A 15869-nucleotide genomic window follows, 5' to 3' on the forward strand; every position below is an offset into this window, starting at 1 on the left:
CAAACAGGTATATTATGGAAGGAAACCTTTATGCAAACTTAGTTCAAGGCACCAAAGGCGCAGAATTATGTATAAGTAGGAGAAAAATTAATCTCTGTACTTCCTAGTGGCCAAAGTAAAAAGAGAAGTGTTTTCAGTAATGAGCCCCACAGTCCACATGGGACAGCGTCTTTCTTCTGTCACCTTAGTAATGAGCCCCACAGTCCGCATGGGACAGCCTCTTTCTTCTGTCACCTTGTGCTTTTGTCGTAGTTAGGTTTGGAGGCTTCTTGACAAAATGACCTTAATAGCCAGGATTAATATTATGACCTTAATTGCCAGGATTAACATTAAACCTGCAATCTTCAAAAAACGAGGTTTAAGAAATAAAATGTTGGCGTGCCTTATGCTTGACACCTAGCAGGTAGGAAGACTAAGGTAAAGAACTTCAAGTCTGAGGCCAGGGCAGCTTTCTGAGAGATTGTCTCAGACTAAAATAAACAAAAAGCTGGGGACGTGGTCGGGTAGTAAAGAACTTGCCTAACATGTAAAGCCTTTGGTTCAATCAAACGCTTTGCATATGTTGGACAAGTATTCTACTTTCCCCCCAAACTGTAGACTCTTGTGTGGCATTTAGGATATTCCTTTAAATAGCAAGAGAGAAATGATGCCCCCCCTCACCCCCGAGACAGAAGCTGTGAGCAATATAGCTCATATCCCCCGGTTTCTGTGCCATCAGTTGGTTTTCTGGGTTCATTGTGCTGATACCGTCTTCCTTTGGTGGAGTCGGGGAGGTTGCTCCTGGGAGACGCAGGGGAAGGAGTGAGAGTGAGGAACTATTCCTGCAGAAGATGTGCTCGTCCAAGCCTGCTTCTCTTCACTCTTTCTCCTGCAGCTCAATCAGAACCTCAATGATGTCCTGGTCAGCCTAGAGAAGCAACACGGGAGCAACACCTTCACAGTCAAGGCCCAGCCCAGGTGGGTTAAGGCAGGGACGGTGAGGTCAGTGGGGCCCCGTGACTCAAGGGTCAGCACCACAGAGGTAGCTTCTTCAGGAGACCCTTCCTTGTCCTTCTCGGTCTCTGCGGGTTGGCCCTGGGCCTCTGGAAATCTTCCAGGCTCTGCCTCCTGGCATCAGGGAAACAGCTCCTGTAGTCTTGTAGTCTTGTTCTGTGGAGAAAGGAATGTGGCTAGGGAGCCTGCAGATCCCTGAGCCTTGGTAGAGCAGAGGGCAAGATGGAGACCGGGCTCCATTGTTGACACAAGGCTGTGGTTCTGGGCATGCAGGCCTTCCTGCCTCTTGCTCAAGGTACGGTCCAAGAAGGGTAACAGTGCCTTGGTCCTTTGTCCTTTTCTGCCTTTCCTGGGAAGGCTCCAGGAGATCCTGTCACCTGAGGGAGATCGTGAGGGGGAAGGAATAGAAACAACCTGGAGCCTGGGATTGCACCCCTTCTCCTTCCTTTCTCATCTATCCCTCTCACTGCCTCCCCACCCCTCTGTTTGTGTATGTGTAAGAGTTGAGGGTAGACAGCGCTGTAAGCATCATTCCATTGCTCAGCAAGGTCTCTGCTTCTTGGGTAACTGGGCTGCTGCCCAGAACTTTGGAGGGCTTCAATGAACAGTCTTATTCCTTTCTCTCCTCTGAAAATGAAATGTGGAATGGACAGAGAGGAGCCTACAAGTGTTTTGGGGGGCATGGGGAAGCGAGGGGGGGGAGTGAGGCTAGTCTGTCGTCACTTTAGAAAGACCTGGCCCAGTTGGAAAGATTGTTAGGCTCAGCTGGATGAGCAGGTTCTTGACCACACTCTCCACTTAGGTTGCCCGTTTGTGCCCCGCCCTGGCCTCCTGTAGCCTTCCAAGATCTGTCACAACTATAGGTGGCAGACAGGGACACAGGACAGACAGGGACATGGGGTGCAGATTGAGGGCAGAGGGTGGGTCCTGGGAGGGGAGACTAGAAGACAGAAGTAAAGGCAGGAGACACCAGGGCAGATTGGGGGTAGGTGGAAAAGGCCAGGGGGAGGAGCAGAGGGAGGAAGGGTGAGGAAAGGTAGAGGACTTGCAGGCTGAAGTTGGTGTGGGAAGGCCCAGAAATGGGCTAGGTGGTAAAGGTCAGAGACAGGCTGAAGGACAGACTGAGGACAGGTAGTGGCTATTTGTTAGAGGCCCCTGAGCAGGAAGGAAGGAGAAGGTGGCAGAGGAAGGCCTCGTTCCCCTGGCTTCTCCAAATGAAGCATCCACCCCCCCACCCCCCCGCCATCCCCACAGAAAGAAAACTAAACTGTTCTCACGGCTGCGCAGAAAGAAGAACAGGTACCGCCTTGAGTGCAGTGCCACGGGCCTCTGGGCCCCGCCCTGACTGCGCATGCGCCTTGTGACTGCGCCCTGTTGAAGGGCCCACTAACCCCTAACCTGCCCGTGTGTCCTGTTGCTTGGGGACATGTGTCAGGAGGGCATGGAGGACTTGGGATACTAGGGAGGTAGGAGGTACTGGCATGTGGTTTGAGGATTCGTCTAGCCTTATTCTTTGCATACGCTAAAGTCAGCCGTGGGCTGCTGCTGCCCGCCAGCATACCGGTGGAGAGGGTACTGAGCAGAGACAAGGAGCCACACTGCTAAAAACGTTCCCCATGTACACTATATTTTACATTGCTATATATTCTTTAGGGAGGCAAGTATACCCCCATAAAACAAGACCGCCCCAGACCAGGCATATGGGGTACCAGTACTAGTGGTCCTTCTAGAATGTTGTAGATCTTCACGTGTCAACGCCATAGCTGATTGCTTCAGGTAGCTCCTGAGCCGCTGAAATGTGTCCATTGCGATCCTGGAAGCTGAGCCGGTAATGCTAATTTATTTAAATTAAGTAGGCCCGTGATGGCAGTTGACTGCCGCTTTTTGCACGCACTGATGAATCCCCTATCCCTGCATATCCAGTGGCTGAGGTGTAGGTCCCTGAGCCCCGAGAGTTCCCAAGTAGACCCTGCTGCTGCTCAGGACTTGGCGCTCTTTCAACTATCACCTCTCTGCAGTGAATCCACCAGTCCATCCATGCCAGCTTTGCCTGGGGATGTTTCTCCAGGGTGCGCACTAAGCTGAGGAACCAGAGTGTAGCAGTCCCCTGAGGGCTCCCAGGTTGTGGTCAAATCCGAGAAGTTGGGAAGGGACAGGTGGGGAGATGGTAGAGGGGTCTGCGTGCGGAGCAGGCTAGGAAGAAGGGTAAGTGAACAGGCGGCTGTCTGATGAAAAGAGACTCACTTTGCCTCTAGAATGTCTGGCTTGCTTGTGCTATGAGGCCCAGGTGGGGAGGAGATTGGTTCTCGCTGGTGCGCCCGTGCTTCCAAGGCAAGCCCCCTATGAATTACACAGAAGCATGTCCTGGTCTTTACCCGTCTACTCTGTCCATGCACATGGTTCCATAAAGGGATTGGTAAGGGCTCACATGCACACCGAGGTTCCATATATGGATTTATAGGGCATACATAGACTAGTACGTGTATCCATAGGACACATCCTTCAACACATGATTTTTTTTCACATGTGAGTCCGTGGGGCTCACACATGCACACACGGGTTTACACACGGGGTCATTGCGCTCACACGTGCGCACAGCTTCACATGTGGCTCCCTGGGCCTCACACATGTACACACATGTCCTCTTGTGGATCCATGGAACTCACACATGTACACACAGATCTACATGTGGATCCACGGGGTTCATGCATACACACATGTGACTCCCTGTGGACACCCGCCAGGTGCTCTTAGACGGCTCCACGCCTTCTGGTTCTCTGTCCTGTTGATGCCACTCTCCGGTTGTCCTTCTTCTACAGTGACAATGCCCCTGAAAAAGGAAACAAGAGCCCTTCACCTCCTCCAGATGGCTCTCCTGCTGCTACCCCTGAGATCAGAGTGAACCATGAGCCAGAGCCGGCCAGTGGGGCCTCACCTGGGGCCACCATCCCCAAGTCCCCATCTCAGGTAGGCACGGCTGTTATCTCTACATCCTGGTTTTCTTCTCTTACTCTTCCTGTGTTGTTATCCCCTCCTCTTTCTCTATAATCTCCTGCCTGGGCCTGAATGGTTTTGAGCCTGGGGCTCTGCTCCATGGAGGACCAGTTCTGACCTCAGTCTGCATGGGCTACCCTGAACCTGGTGGCCTTGGTCTACTTCACAATGGTATTTGTAAACGTCCCCATCCATAGACGGGCGGGACTTCCCCTTCCAGGTCTCCCCGTTTCTCTGTCCCCGTTTCCTTGACTCGGCACCTTTTCTCTCTAGGCAGTTGCCCTGGGTGTTCAGACTCTGAGTATCCAATTTCTCTCTGGACTCCGGGCCGAGAGAAAAACCCTATGAGGTGGTCTCACATGATCATCAAAGGAACAGAGAGCTATGGTCTCAGCGAGGAAAGGTGGGGGGCGGGCGGCCTCTGGTGCATGGCCTCAGTCCTCTCCATTCTGTCCCGTTCCACTGAGCCCTCTGGGCTCCTGCCGAGGTCCCAGGAGCCGGCAGCTGGGCGGGGTTGAAAGGAGCAAGTCCTCTAGTTTCTGTTCATGGGAAACTAGGCCCGTGATGCCGGAGAGCGTCAGTCAGAACCCGCATCTGAGTAGTGTGCTGCCATTGGGAGGTTCGATCCCAGGAAGTGCTGGCCACTCTTCCGTTCACTGACTGTTCTTAATTGTCCTGGAGGAAAGTGGGTAGACACCAAGCGTAAGACAGTCTTCCACCTGGTCTGCTTATGGGAAGTCCTCGCAGGGACCTAGCTCAGGCTGACTTCTCTAGGGACAGCCTGAGCCTGAGCTGGGACTCCTTTAGGGAGGTGGAAGGAAGGTTTGTGGGAGGGCAGAGGTTAGCAGGGGTGGGTGGGTGGTGGGGTGGATGGGTGGGGTTGGACTTTCACTCTGAGTTCCTTCCTAGATAGGCAGGGGAGACGTTCCCCCAATGGGCTATGGAGCATGTTAGGGGTCAGGACCAGACAGGTCTTGCTCCTCCTCTGTTTACCTTCTCTGCTTCTATCCACTTCCTCTCTCTCCTCCTTTTTTGCCCAGTGGTTTTGGGCCATCTGTCTTGGGGTCTCCATGGGGTGTCCTATCATCTTGGTCTCTGTTAAGGGGGAGCAGTGACTCTTTTATTCTCCCCAGTGGCCTGGGTGGGGCCGTGGCCCAGGAGTGACTCACTTAACCTTGGCTTTGTCTCTCTCATCTCCTCTGTGCCACACTCTGACACGCCTTCCACGCTTCCCCCTTGCTGGCCCACAGCTCCGGAAAGGCCCACCTGTCCCTCCGCCTCCCAAACACACCCCATCCAAGGAGATGAAGCAGGAGCAGATTCTCAGCCTTTTTGATGACGCATTTGTCCCTGAGATCAGCGTGACCACCCCCTCCCAGGTCAGCCGTGTCCACCGCGGCCCAGTCTTCTCCCCTAATATCACTCTTTCTCTCAGAGCATGCATGATCTTTCATCCTCCACCCTGAAACTCTAAGCTACTCTCAAGAGCCAAGAATTTGGCTGGAGAGATGGGCTGGAGCTTCCATTTTTGATCCATCCATCTCCCTTTTCCATCATTACCATCATCATCATCATCATCACCACCACCACCACCATCACCATCATCACCATCATCCCCCCACCCATCCGAGCATGCACCATGGCTAGATAAGGGGACCTGATTGTGACAGGTCTTCTCCGTTTCCTCGTGGTGTTGATCAATCCGCAGTGATTGGTGCTATAATGGGGAACATGGTATGGTTGGGCAGCCATGGGGTATTTCCTAGTGCAGGTAACATTTGCCTGAGAAGGACTCACAGAGACATTGGTTTGGCTAGAGATAACCAAATTAGGCCAGAAGGGACTGGCTCACTCCTTGGTGGCTGGCAATGCTAGGAATCAGGCGGAGCCCTGTTAGATTCTATAATGACCAAGATGCAGAGACATAACCTATCAGGAGGCTGTTTGTGTCATGAAATGCCCACCCTCGGATGGTGATCCAGAGGGGCGAGCCTTCTGTGGTGATAGAGCATCTTGTTAAAACCGGAGTAGGCTGACACACAGTCAGACCTGCCTAGGGTGATCAGTTCCCTGCTTCAAGGTGATCTTAAGCCTCCAGGCAGGGCTTCCCTTTCGAGAAAGTGGCTAGTCCAGACCCCAGGGGACTTAGCTAGAGCCCTTCCCAGGTCTCTCAAGACTCTAACTTCACCAGGGTTATTTGAACAACCCAGATTCCTGGAGAAGGGAGACAGAGTCTGAGGGTGGGAGTGTGGAAGAAACAACTTGGTACAGAGAACAGTGGCCACTCTAAAAGGTACCTAGAGAGGGTGGGCCTTCGGCTCCCGTGCTAGGACTACACAGCCGAACCAAAGTCCCTGTGCAGGAAGGTGGTACAGAGGCAGGTAGGAATAGTCTGTCTGGTAATATTATGCAAATAACAGAAGCTGATAATCTTCAAGCTAGGTAGTTGCTGGGACCCTCCCCTTTCTTCCTGAGTCTGCCTGTGGCTTGAGGGTACCTGGGCGGGTGACCAGCATGTGTTTAAGGTGAGAGAGATGGGTTACCATGGGAGCTAGCGGATGCTGAGAGGAGGTGGTATAGCTACTTAATTATACCATCTTGTTTGATTTTTCAAACGTTCCCTGTGAAGGGACATACTCCATTTATCTGTTGAGGGACCTGATCAACAATTTGTCCCATGGCCATGTGTCAGACAGAGCCACACAGTGGCCCAGCAGGCTCCATGTACTTCCCACCCCCCATGTCATTGCATGCTGTGCTTGCTGTTTTTATGTTCATCTTCAGGGAGTGGGGGCTACCGGTTGTTAGTGAGTGAAAGAGAACGTTGGGTTGGTATTGCATGAGTGGGAGGTGGGCTCATGTTGTCCATGGTGCCAACAGGCTGCTTGGTGTGATGTGGTGCGCAGTCTCTTGGTCTTGTGTGGGGAAGTCATTTGCCACAGACAGGACTGAGAGACAAGCAGCTCCCTGACTGGGGGCCTCTGCTTATAACACTTTGGGTATATTACTGACTGGGCTTGGGTGATTTCTAAGAAGCGTGGAAGGGGTAAGGTTGGTGGCTGTGTGACAGAGGTGCCTACATCCCATGAATGGGATGCACTTAAAAGTCCTGAGGCCATGACATCTCCAGCACAGCTTTTGGATGGGGTCGGACTGGAAGGAAAGAAGGAACGTGTCTAAGGTCAACCTGAGGCCACTTGTTCTGGGAAGTGAGTCCACTTGACCCGGCCCAAATGTGCACCATCCGGTCCTTAGTGTGCTCAGGACTGTAGAGGTTCCTCTGAAGAGCCACAGGCCACATTACAAACTTTCCAGCCTTTCTTGATGGGAGCCTTGGGATGGGCACAGGCCTGGGACGCCCTCTCTCAGAGTTGGGCTCTCATGGAAAGCAAGTGGAAGTCAGAAGAGGATCACCCTGATCCACCTTCCTGCTTAGACTGGGATGAAATCTGCCATAGCTCTGAGGAGAAAAACCACCAGCAAAGCAAGACTGCGGTTTCTTTCAGTCAACTCATCCTCGCACGGTGGCATTGTCCAACATCCTCCTGGCCTTGAGCATGTACCCTAGTCAGCTATTCTTGACTTGTTCAGGGGTCTCCCTCACAGGCCTGGGGAGACACCTCCCGTGATGTGTTTGTCTGGGGTACATTGGAGCTTTATATTGTTGAAATACTGGCTTCACATTTATGGCTGGGCTGCCGCCGGGTTCCCTAGAAGGGAATCTGGAGGTGGCTGTGGGTGCTGTGACACTGAGATCCCATACTGAAGACACCCTTGGGGTGCGTATGCTGCTAAGTCTTTCCTCATCCCTAGAGCTGAATGACAGGCTGGGGTGTCCCAGAGGGTGACGTGGCTGGGTGCCAGGCCTTTGGCCTTGGCCTCTTGGTTGGGAGACTGAGGTGGGCGTGTCCAGACCGGGCCACAGTCTTGTGCTACTCTTGATACCCAGGGGCAAGGTCAGGTGAGCTTATGGGAACAGAAGGCAGAGATGAGAAGGGAGTGATCTGATCTTGGCTGAAACAAAACAAAACAAAACAAAACAAAACCAGAACAAACCAAAACCAAAACAACAGCAACTACAACAGCAATAAAAACCAGCCAGTAGTTGGATGTCTTAGTTGTGATCAGATATCTTCACATAGGTGGGGGCCAGTACTAGTTTGTGTAGTTGTAGACAGTGTGTGTGTGTGTGTGTGTGTGTATGTGCGTGTGTGTGGTTCCTCTGTGTGCACAAGGCAGAGACCCAATCTGTTACTAACTGCTTCCTTCCTCTGCTGTGCCATCACCAAGTTTGAGGCCCCTGGGCCTTTCTCAGAGCAGGCCAGTCTACTAGACCTGGACTTCGAGCCCCTTCCACCAGTGGCAAGCCCTGTGAAGGCACCCACACCCTCTGGTCAGGTTGGTTGTGTCCACCAATGCCCGTAGCCCATCAGCCTCAGGACCAAGCCTTGTGCTGGTGTGAACCACATAGGCTCAAGTCTTTGGGGGGGGTGAGGCCTTTGCCCAGTGAGCTAGCTAGCCCTTACCTCTGTCCTTCAGCCTTTTTGACTTCCTTTGGATGTAGAGCAGATGTGGCCTAGCTGGGCTGCTCTTCCTCAGGGCACGTCTCACAACCTCAGGCCATTCCAGCATCCCGCCCCTTCATTAGGTACCCTGTGGGCCTCCCTGAGCTGGGTTCTGAAGCCCTTAGAGCCAAGCTTGGACCCTGCAGGGTTGGGGTGTGAGTGGGGTCCCTTGGTGTGCTTGCTCCCCCGTCTCTAACCTGTGTACTGACTCTGTCCTTTTCCTGTTACTGCTGCCTCAGTCAATTCCATGGGACCTCTGGGAGGTAAGCCACACACTTGTTCTGAACCAGTGCCTGCACACCCCTGGAGGCTGCCTGTCTTTGTGCAAAGCCCCACTCACCCCTCTACCCAGTCTCCCTACGACACACTTGCTTATCTGTGCTCATAAGCACAGTGGGGCAGGGAGCCTGCATCTCGTTATCAGGACCTTGGTAATGGGGCTCCTTGGTAGCTCAAGACTGGGTCTTTACGTTGGTTAGATTTCAGGACTTGCAGGTGTTTACCTTGTCAAGTAGCCAGCCGGTCATCTAAAATGGCCATCTGGTCAAAAAGTCCTGACTACAGCGAAGTATTAGAAAGCTTAGTTTTTCGGGGGACCCAGCACCCGTAGGATCTCTAGAGACTCAAAGACTCACACAGGCTCAGAGATGCACACTAGGAATGCGTTCACAATTGGTGATAACAAAATCAGGGTTCCAGGACACTATCTAGAAAGGGCCAACAGGACTCTGGGGACTCAAGAGTTTCTATAAAAGAGCTTCGACCTGTAAAGTGCTAGCTGAGTTTGAAAAAAAAAAAAATCCCAGGCATTGGGCTGGAGATTCAGCTCAGTAGTTAAGAGCATTTACTGTTCTTACAGAGGTCTGGGTTCTAGTCCTAGTACCCTATCAAGTGGTGTACAATCACCTCTAATCTCAGTTCCAGGGGATCTGATGCCTTCTAGGCTCTACAGGCCTCTGTACACATGTGGTGTGTACACACACACACACACAAACACACACACACACACAAATTATAATAATAATAATAATAATAATAATAATAATAATAATCCATTTAAAACATACCAGGCATGGTGACACAAGTTTGAGGGGCAGAGATTGGGGGGGGTGTGTCTCTGGATCTTGCTGGTCAACCAGTCTAGCTGAAATGGTGAGAGCCAAGCTCAGATAAGAGACACTGCCCTCCCACCCCCAAAGAGTGAAGCAGACAGTGTCTGAGGAAGACAGAAGAGATGGACCGACCGCTGGCCTCCACATATGGGCACAAGCATCATGGACATCACACAGACACACAGATACACAGATACACACATGCATATGCACACACATGTGCACACACACACACACACACACAGAGCCTCACACATAGTCTTTCTGCATTCATCAGAGAAATAAGGCTGGGGTGGGCTGGCAGGGCCATTTTGGCCATTTTGGTAGATGCTATGCTGCGTGGTGATGTCACACCTGCCTGACTCCCTGGTAGTGGCAGGACAAGAGGAATGGGAGGCTGTTGACCCCACAGAATTCTGACTATGCTGCTACCCCAAGCCATATCCCTTGTTATTGCTGGGCACTGAAGACTACCCTCTCTTGTCTCCTGCCCTTGTCCAATATGCCTTTCCCACCTGGCCTTCTCACCCCTCCCCCATCTTGGTGGCCTGTCACTAGCCCACAGAGAGTCAAGCTGGCATCCTGCCTTCGGGGGAGCCCAGTTCTGCTGAGGGCAGCTTTGCTGTCTCCTGGCCCAGCCAGACAGCCGAGCCAGGGCCTGCCCAAGTAAGTGCTCCCTCCTCCCGTTCCCATCTGGCTGCTTCCCATCTTTGGGGTGTAGCATGGACAAAGAGCCAGAGGAAATGCACAGTACGGACAAGGCCTGGTGGCCCTGGGATGGTGTCGCTAGGGGGTCTCTAAGGTGGGTGATCATGGCTCAAGTCACATCTTTCTCCTACTTACCTCAAAGTAACCCCTACGGGGGGGGGGTACATTTTGGACGACCTATAGCAGGTTATTCTAGACATTTCCCAGAGTTTTCTTGTCTTCATCATAACTTTTGTCTTTGCTACATTTGAGGAAGTGTAGGGCCGGAAGGTTGAATAACTAGGATCCAGTGCTCCGAAGTGGTTGCGTCTGGGTGTTGGTAGAGGTTAGCCCACAGTGGAGCCTTTGTCGTGGTCTAATGTAGTGTTCTGTGGAGAAGGCAGCATCTGGGACTGGAGATCCTGCCTGATATCCTAAGCATGCTTGGTACATTCAGGACATCCAGCAGGCTCTAGCTAGGGGCTGGCAGAATGGGCAGGATGAAGCGGGGTATTTAGAGGAAAGGGCTTGTAAGGCAAAGGTAGGGGTATGCCATTCACTAAGGTGTAGCCCATTCTCTACACACTCATCTCCCTCTCTGCGTCAGCCAGCGTTTTCTCTCCATCTGCCTGTCCTGCCGGATGCTCCAGGATTGTGTGAGACACATTTCTAGGCCAGCCGGGCCAATCCCTGTGGCCCTCCCACTTGCACGCAGCCCTCCTGTGGTGTGTTGTGGATCTGTCCCCCTCTGTATCTGATTCCCTTGCTGGCGTTTTATGTTGCAGCCAGCAGAGGCCTCCGAGGTGGTGGGTGGAGCCCAGGAGCCAGGGGAGACAGCAGCCAGTGAAGCAACCTCCGTAAGATGGCAGGGACCATGCCCTGTTTTTTTTTGCCCCTGTTGTCTGTCTGCCCAGTGCTGTCTGTCTTCTGCCGGTCTGCAGCTTCCCTGTGTTCCTCACTCATGCTGGTGCAGGCCACAGTTCTCTGGAAGAGCACCGGGCAGGGTAGTTTGGCACAAGACACACGAACACAACCCCTTCCTTACTTCCTGTGGCTTTTCCCACCTGGCCACTGGTCCAGCTGACTCGTCCCCTATCCCCAGAGCTCTCTTCCGGCTGTGGTGGTGGAGACCTTCTCAGCAACTGTGAATGGTGCCGTGGAGGGCAGCGCTGGGACTGGACGCTTGGACCTGCCCCCGGGATTCATGTTCAAGGTGAGCGTAGGCTTTGTCTCAGGTGCCTTGGGGGTCACCCTTGTTTGCAGGACTAGACACTTAGCCCAGGAGCCCTGTGGCCCACTTAGAACATAGCCTCTAAGTCTACTTTATGCTGTCGCTGGTGTACAGCACACACACACACACACACACACACACACACACACACACACACACACACACACAAGCGCACGCAGGCTAGATGGAGGGTTATAGACCCCTGACGTGCTCTCCCAACTTTTGCAGGTGCAAGCCCAGCATGATTACACGGCCACGGACACTGACGAGCTGCAACTCAAAGCTGGTGATGTGGTGCTGGTGATCCCTTTCCAGAACCCAGAGGAGCAGGTGAGCCTAGGGTGTGGGGATTCCACTCTCCCTCCACGTCCCCCACCCCCGCTGCTGATGCAATGGTGGGCATGGCCAGCAGGGGGCAACAGAGGCCCAATGGCGCAGGGTATGTCTAGGCTGCCAATTACCTGCCATCTCTTTTCTTTAATCTTATTCATATTGCTCTCCCTGTCCCATCCGTCCTCTCTTTTTAGCCAGTGCTAGTGCATTTCATTTCTTCCAGCTGCCCTGCTGACTTTTGCATCTGAGTTTCTTTCTTGTCTTTGCCTTGTTCTTGGCCTTGAGGCCTGCAGTGATGGAGCGCTAGGCTCACGTTGGCCGTCTAGGCTGGCTTTACTCTGTATGGTTGGCCTCTTGCCCTAAGTAGGTATGGGCTGAGCTATGGGGAGTGCCCAGGCTCGAATCTACTGCTGTAGTGTGTGTGTGTAGGCTAGAAGATAACCTTAGTTTCTGTTCCTTAGGAGCCACTTACCTTATACTTTTTAAGATAGGGTAAACCTGACTCTACTTGATTGCTGGCTTATAATACATCCCTCTACATGGGTTTTGGGCTTGGAACTCAGATCCTCAGGCTTAAGTGGCAAGGATATTACTAACCAAGTCAATTCTCTGGCCCCATCTCCTGCTGCTTCTAAAGCCCTAGGAATCTACTGGCCACCTCGGTGGGTCTTTCCTAGCTGGGTGAGATTTTGAGAAGCATGAACCCTGGCCACAGCCAACAGGGTGGTTGTGTATGGGTCCTGGAGGGGCTGGGAGAGGATATATAGAAGAGATCGATAAAAAAAAATCTGTAAGAACACAGATAATGTTAGAATAAAATTGCAAAGATCCAGGGAGGTGCCAGCTTTGGGACAGTCACTGTAACTGCAGCAGCGAGGGCCTGCACAGAAAACCCCTGAGGGTTAGTGTGAGAGGGAAGAGTAAGATGGAATCAGAGGCTGTAATAGAATGGATCCAGGACCTTCTGGCAGACATGTCTGGCCTGTAGCCCGTGGTCCTCATGTGTCCTGGGATAGCTAGGAATGCAAACCCAATATAAAGGAGCAAACTTCTTTAGGACATTATGAGATTCTGTTTGTTTGTTTGTTTTGAGACAAGGTCTCATGTTTCTAGGGCTAGCCTGGAACATACCACGTGGCTGAGAATGGTCTTGGAATCCTGACCTTCCTTCGCCTTGACCTCCAGAGTTCTGGGATCCCTGACATGCACCACCATGCCTGGTTCATGTGGTGCTGGGGATAGAACCTGGTGCATGGGTCAGACTGGCACCCTGCCAACTCACCCACATCCCAGTTCTCAGTAGTATGGGATTTGTTTGTCTGTTTGTTTTTGTTTTTTACCTTTTCAGCTTGCTTGCACAGTTCTCAAGCATGAACTTTGTGGCTGGCGGCAGCTGTCAGTCACAGTGTCTAAATGCCAAACACATCTGTTAGAGGTTTTAAAATTTTTGTCACATTATTTGTGTGTGTGTGTGTGTGTGTGTGTGTGTGTGTGTGTACATGAATATGACATAGGCTATGTGTGGAGGTCAGACAACAATTTACAGGAGTTTTCGATCTTTCTACCACAGAGGATCCAGGGATCTAAATCAGGGTTTTAGACTTGGCAGCAAGCCATGGGGTCACCTCACTTTCTTTTTTTCTTTTTTCTTCCTTTCATCTTTCTTTCTTTCTTTCTTTTTTCTTTCTTCCTTTCTTTTTTTCAGTGCTGGGTATTATATTGAATCAAGGGCCACATGCATACTCTACCACCATGCTATATCCTCAGCCCTCTCTTTTAATTTTTAGTTTTGGGCCAGAGTCTCACTAAATTGTCCAGAGGTGCCCTTGGACTCATTCTAGTCCAGACTGGTTTTGAACTTGCAATCATCCTCCAGAAGAGCTAGGAATACAAGCCTACGGCTACGCTAACAGGTCTGGCTAGATGTTCTTAACTGTCAGTACTTAAGGAACTTTCCAGATGTTTCTAGAAGTCTGAAGACTTGGGGTGACAGTTGGGGGTCCTCTTGGAAGTCGTTAGGATTTGGGAAACCCGGGTCCAGAGAGACACACAGGAGTCAGAAGACCCTCCAGGCTTCTTAGAGTTGACAAAGCTGTGGGCTCTGAAGGAAGCTTCAGCCGGGAAGTGGGGTAGAGGGAGCGGGGGAGTGAGCGGGTAGACAGGGGGACAAGAAGAGGAGAGGAGAGGGTGTGTTAGAACAAGGGAAATGTGTCCAGGATCCTCTGCCATCGAACTAGACTATGAGACCCTACATCAGTTTGTACTTCTGGCTGAGGCAGGTATTTTAAGTTCCAAGGACTGTCTGGAAGAACAATGGAGTAGTTAGTGTGACAGCTATCATTTGTCACTGCCTACAGCCCGGCTTCGTTGTGGACCCCGTCCCAGAACAGGTGAAAGAGACTTGGCTCTTGTCAGAGCTGTGAGAGGGGCGGGCGGCAGCTGCATGTGGCAGGTGCTGGCTGTCTGCTGGATCTAGAGGGTCTGGATCCTAAGAGGGATGCCTCTGCAAGCAGCAGATGCTTATGGGTCAGGGCTGAGGACGCAGCTCAGGCTTAGTCCAGTGCAGTGCCCAGGCACAGAGGATGCTGAATAGCAGGCAGGCTGGCTCCTCTGAGGTTGGCTCCTCCCAGGTCTGCATGGGTCCTAGCGTCCCGGTGAGTGCTGGAAGGGTGCGCCTGTGTTACCGGTGCTCTGTTGGCCCCAGGATGAAGGCTGGCTCATGGGTGTGAAGGAGAGCGACTGGAATCAGCACAAGGAACTGGAGAAATGCCGCGGCGTCTTCCCGGAGAATTTCACAGAGCGGGTGCAGTGACGGAGGAGCCTCTGCAGCCTTCCGGTGTGTGAAGAACCTTTTCCCAAAAGATGTGTGCTTTTCTTCTCTTTGTTTTTCTTCCTCTCTTTTTCTGTTTTTGTTTTGTTTTGAAACTCTTGAAAAAGTGTCGGGAAATTGGGGAGCGGAAACCTAAGCCAAGTGGTGTATACCCCCCAAAGATGAGGTGGTTTTTCCAAAGAGCCGTCCGATCCAGTTCAGTGGACTTCTCCAGTGTTCCCGAAGCTGCTGTGTCGCCCCCTAGTTGAGTTCCCGATGCCCGCATGTTCAGGGCGGGCCGGGGGTGCAGAGCCACCGCCACACTTGCCTGACGCTTGGCCGTGCCACCGAGCAGGGCTTGGGTCCTCTTCTGGCAGCTGCCCTGGGCAGGGCCTGCACACTGGCCCAGCCTGGTCCCGCTCTGCAGACCAACCGTGTGCTGTTTGAAAATAAGCCCTAGTGTTCAAAACGCAGCGAAACAAACAAAAACGAAAAAAAAACCTGACAAAACCACCAGAACAAGGCGTGTCTTTCTTTGCTTCTGCGGTGTGAGTGGGATCTAGACCAACCGAGGCTTTTTTATTGCCGGTGCCACTGAGGTACTGGGGCTGGGGAAATTTGCGTGGAAAGCCCCTCCCCTAGACTCATGATGCGAGCTCTCTCGGGTTTCCATTGGTGGTGGGTTAGAAGCCAAGTGGTGGATACAGTCCTAGGTCGCCTTATTGAACACACGTCAGCACTTTGTGGGATGGGCAGATGGATGGATACCACTCAGTGAATGCTAGCCCCAAGGAATAAGGGATAGAAGGAACCTGCAAGGGGTGATGGGCTATGATGGGGGCCTCAGACCCCATGGGAAATCTGAGTCCCGCTGGGGAAGGGCTGGGGTATACCCCGATGGCGAACCAGCTATATGATTCCCCCTCCCCGCTCTCCCCCTGTGGTCCCTCTGGGCACAGCTACTGCTATTTGCCTTATGAACGGATGGAGGAGTTCGATCCCCAGAACTGCAGAAACACCCTGACCTCCAGAGAAGGCCAAGTAGGCATCTTCAGGATTCGGGTCGAGCATGAAGTCCTGTGCCATGGTACAGGTGACTGGGCTGCTTTGCTCTTGGCTCCCAACCCCAGCCTTCTTCGGGTGAC

At 52.3% G+C, this 15869-nt stretch overlaps 1 protein-coding gene across 20 annotated transcripts in view; it reads left to right on the top strand.

Moving 5' to 3' along the window:
• The window catches only part of Bin1 (bridging integrator 1), a 61119-nt gene extending 45876 nt beyond the window's left edge, over positions 1 to 15243 (top strand). For 4 of the 20 annotated variants that reach the window (XM_031365233.1, XM_031365236.1, XM_031365235.1 and 1 more), the window contains 11 exons: positions 875 to 957; positions 2248 to 2292; positions 3813 to 3960; positions 5238 to 5366; positions 8278 to 8385; positions 8792 to 8815; positions 10223 to 10330; positions 11137 to 11208; positions 11454 to 11564; positions 11811 to 11912; positions 14620 to 15243. In XM_031365233.1, the coding sequence (XP_031221093.1) occupies positions 875 to 957; positions 2248 to 2292; positions 3813 to 3960; positions 5238 to 5366; positions 8278 to 8385; positions 8792 to 8815; positions 10223 to 10330; positions 11137 to 11208; positions 11454 to 11564; positions 11811 to 11912; positions 14620 to 14727 (1038 nt within the window). In that variant the 3' untranslated portion in view covers positions 14728 to 15243. The remainder of the gene's footprint in view (positions 1 to 874; positions 958 to 2247; positions 2293 to 3812; positions 3961 to 5237; positions 5367 to 8277; positions 8386 to 8791; positions 8816 to 10222; positions 10331 to 11136; positions 11209 to 11453; positions 11565 to 11810; positions 11913 to 14619) is intronic. The other 16 variants (XM_031365234.1, XM_031365238.1, XM_031365241.1 and 13 more) reach the window with 10 other exon arrangements.
• Positions 15244 to 15869: the final 626 nt, after the last annotated feature.

The sequence above is a fragment of the Mastomys coucha genome, unplaced genomic scaffold (assembly GCF_008632895.1).
Source record: "Mastomys coucha isolate ucsf_1 unplaced genomic scaffold, UCSF_Mcou_1 pScaffold13, whole genome shotgun sequence".
Lineage (NCBI taxonomy): Eukaryota > Metazoa > Chordata > Mammalia > Rodentia > Muridae > Mastomys > Mastomys coucha.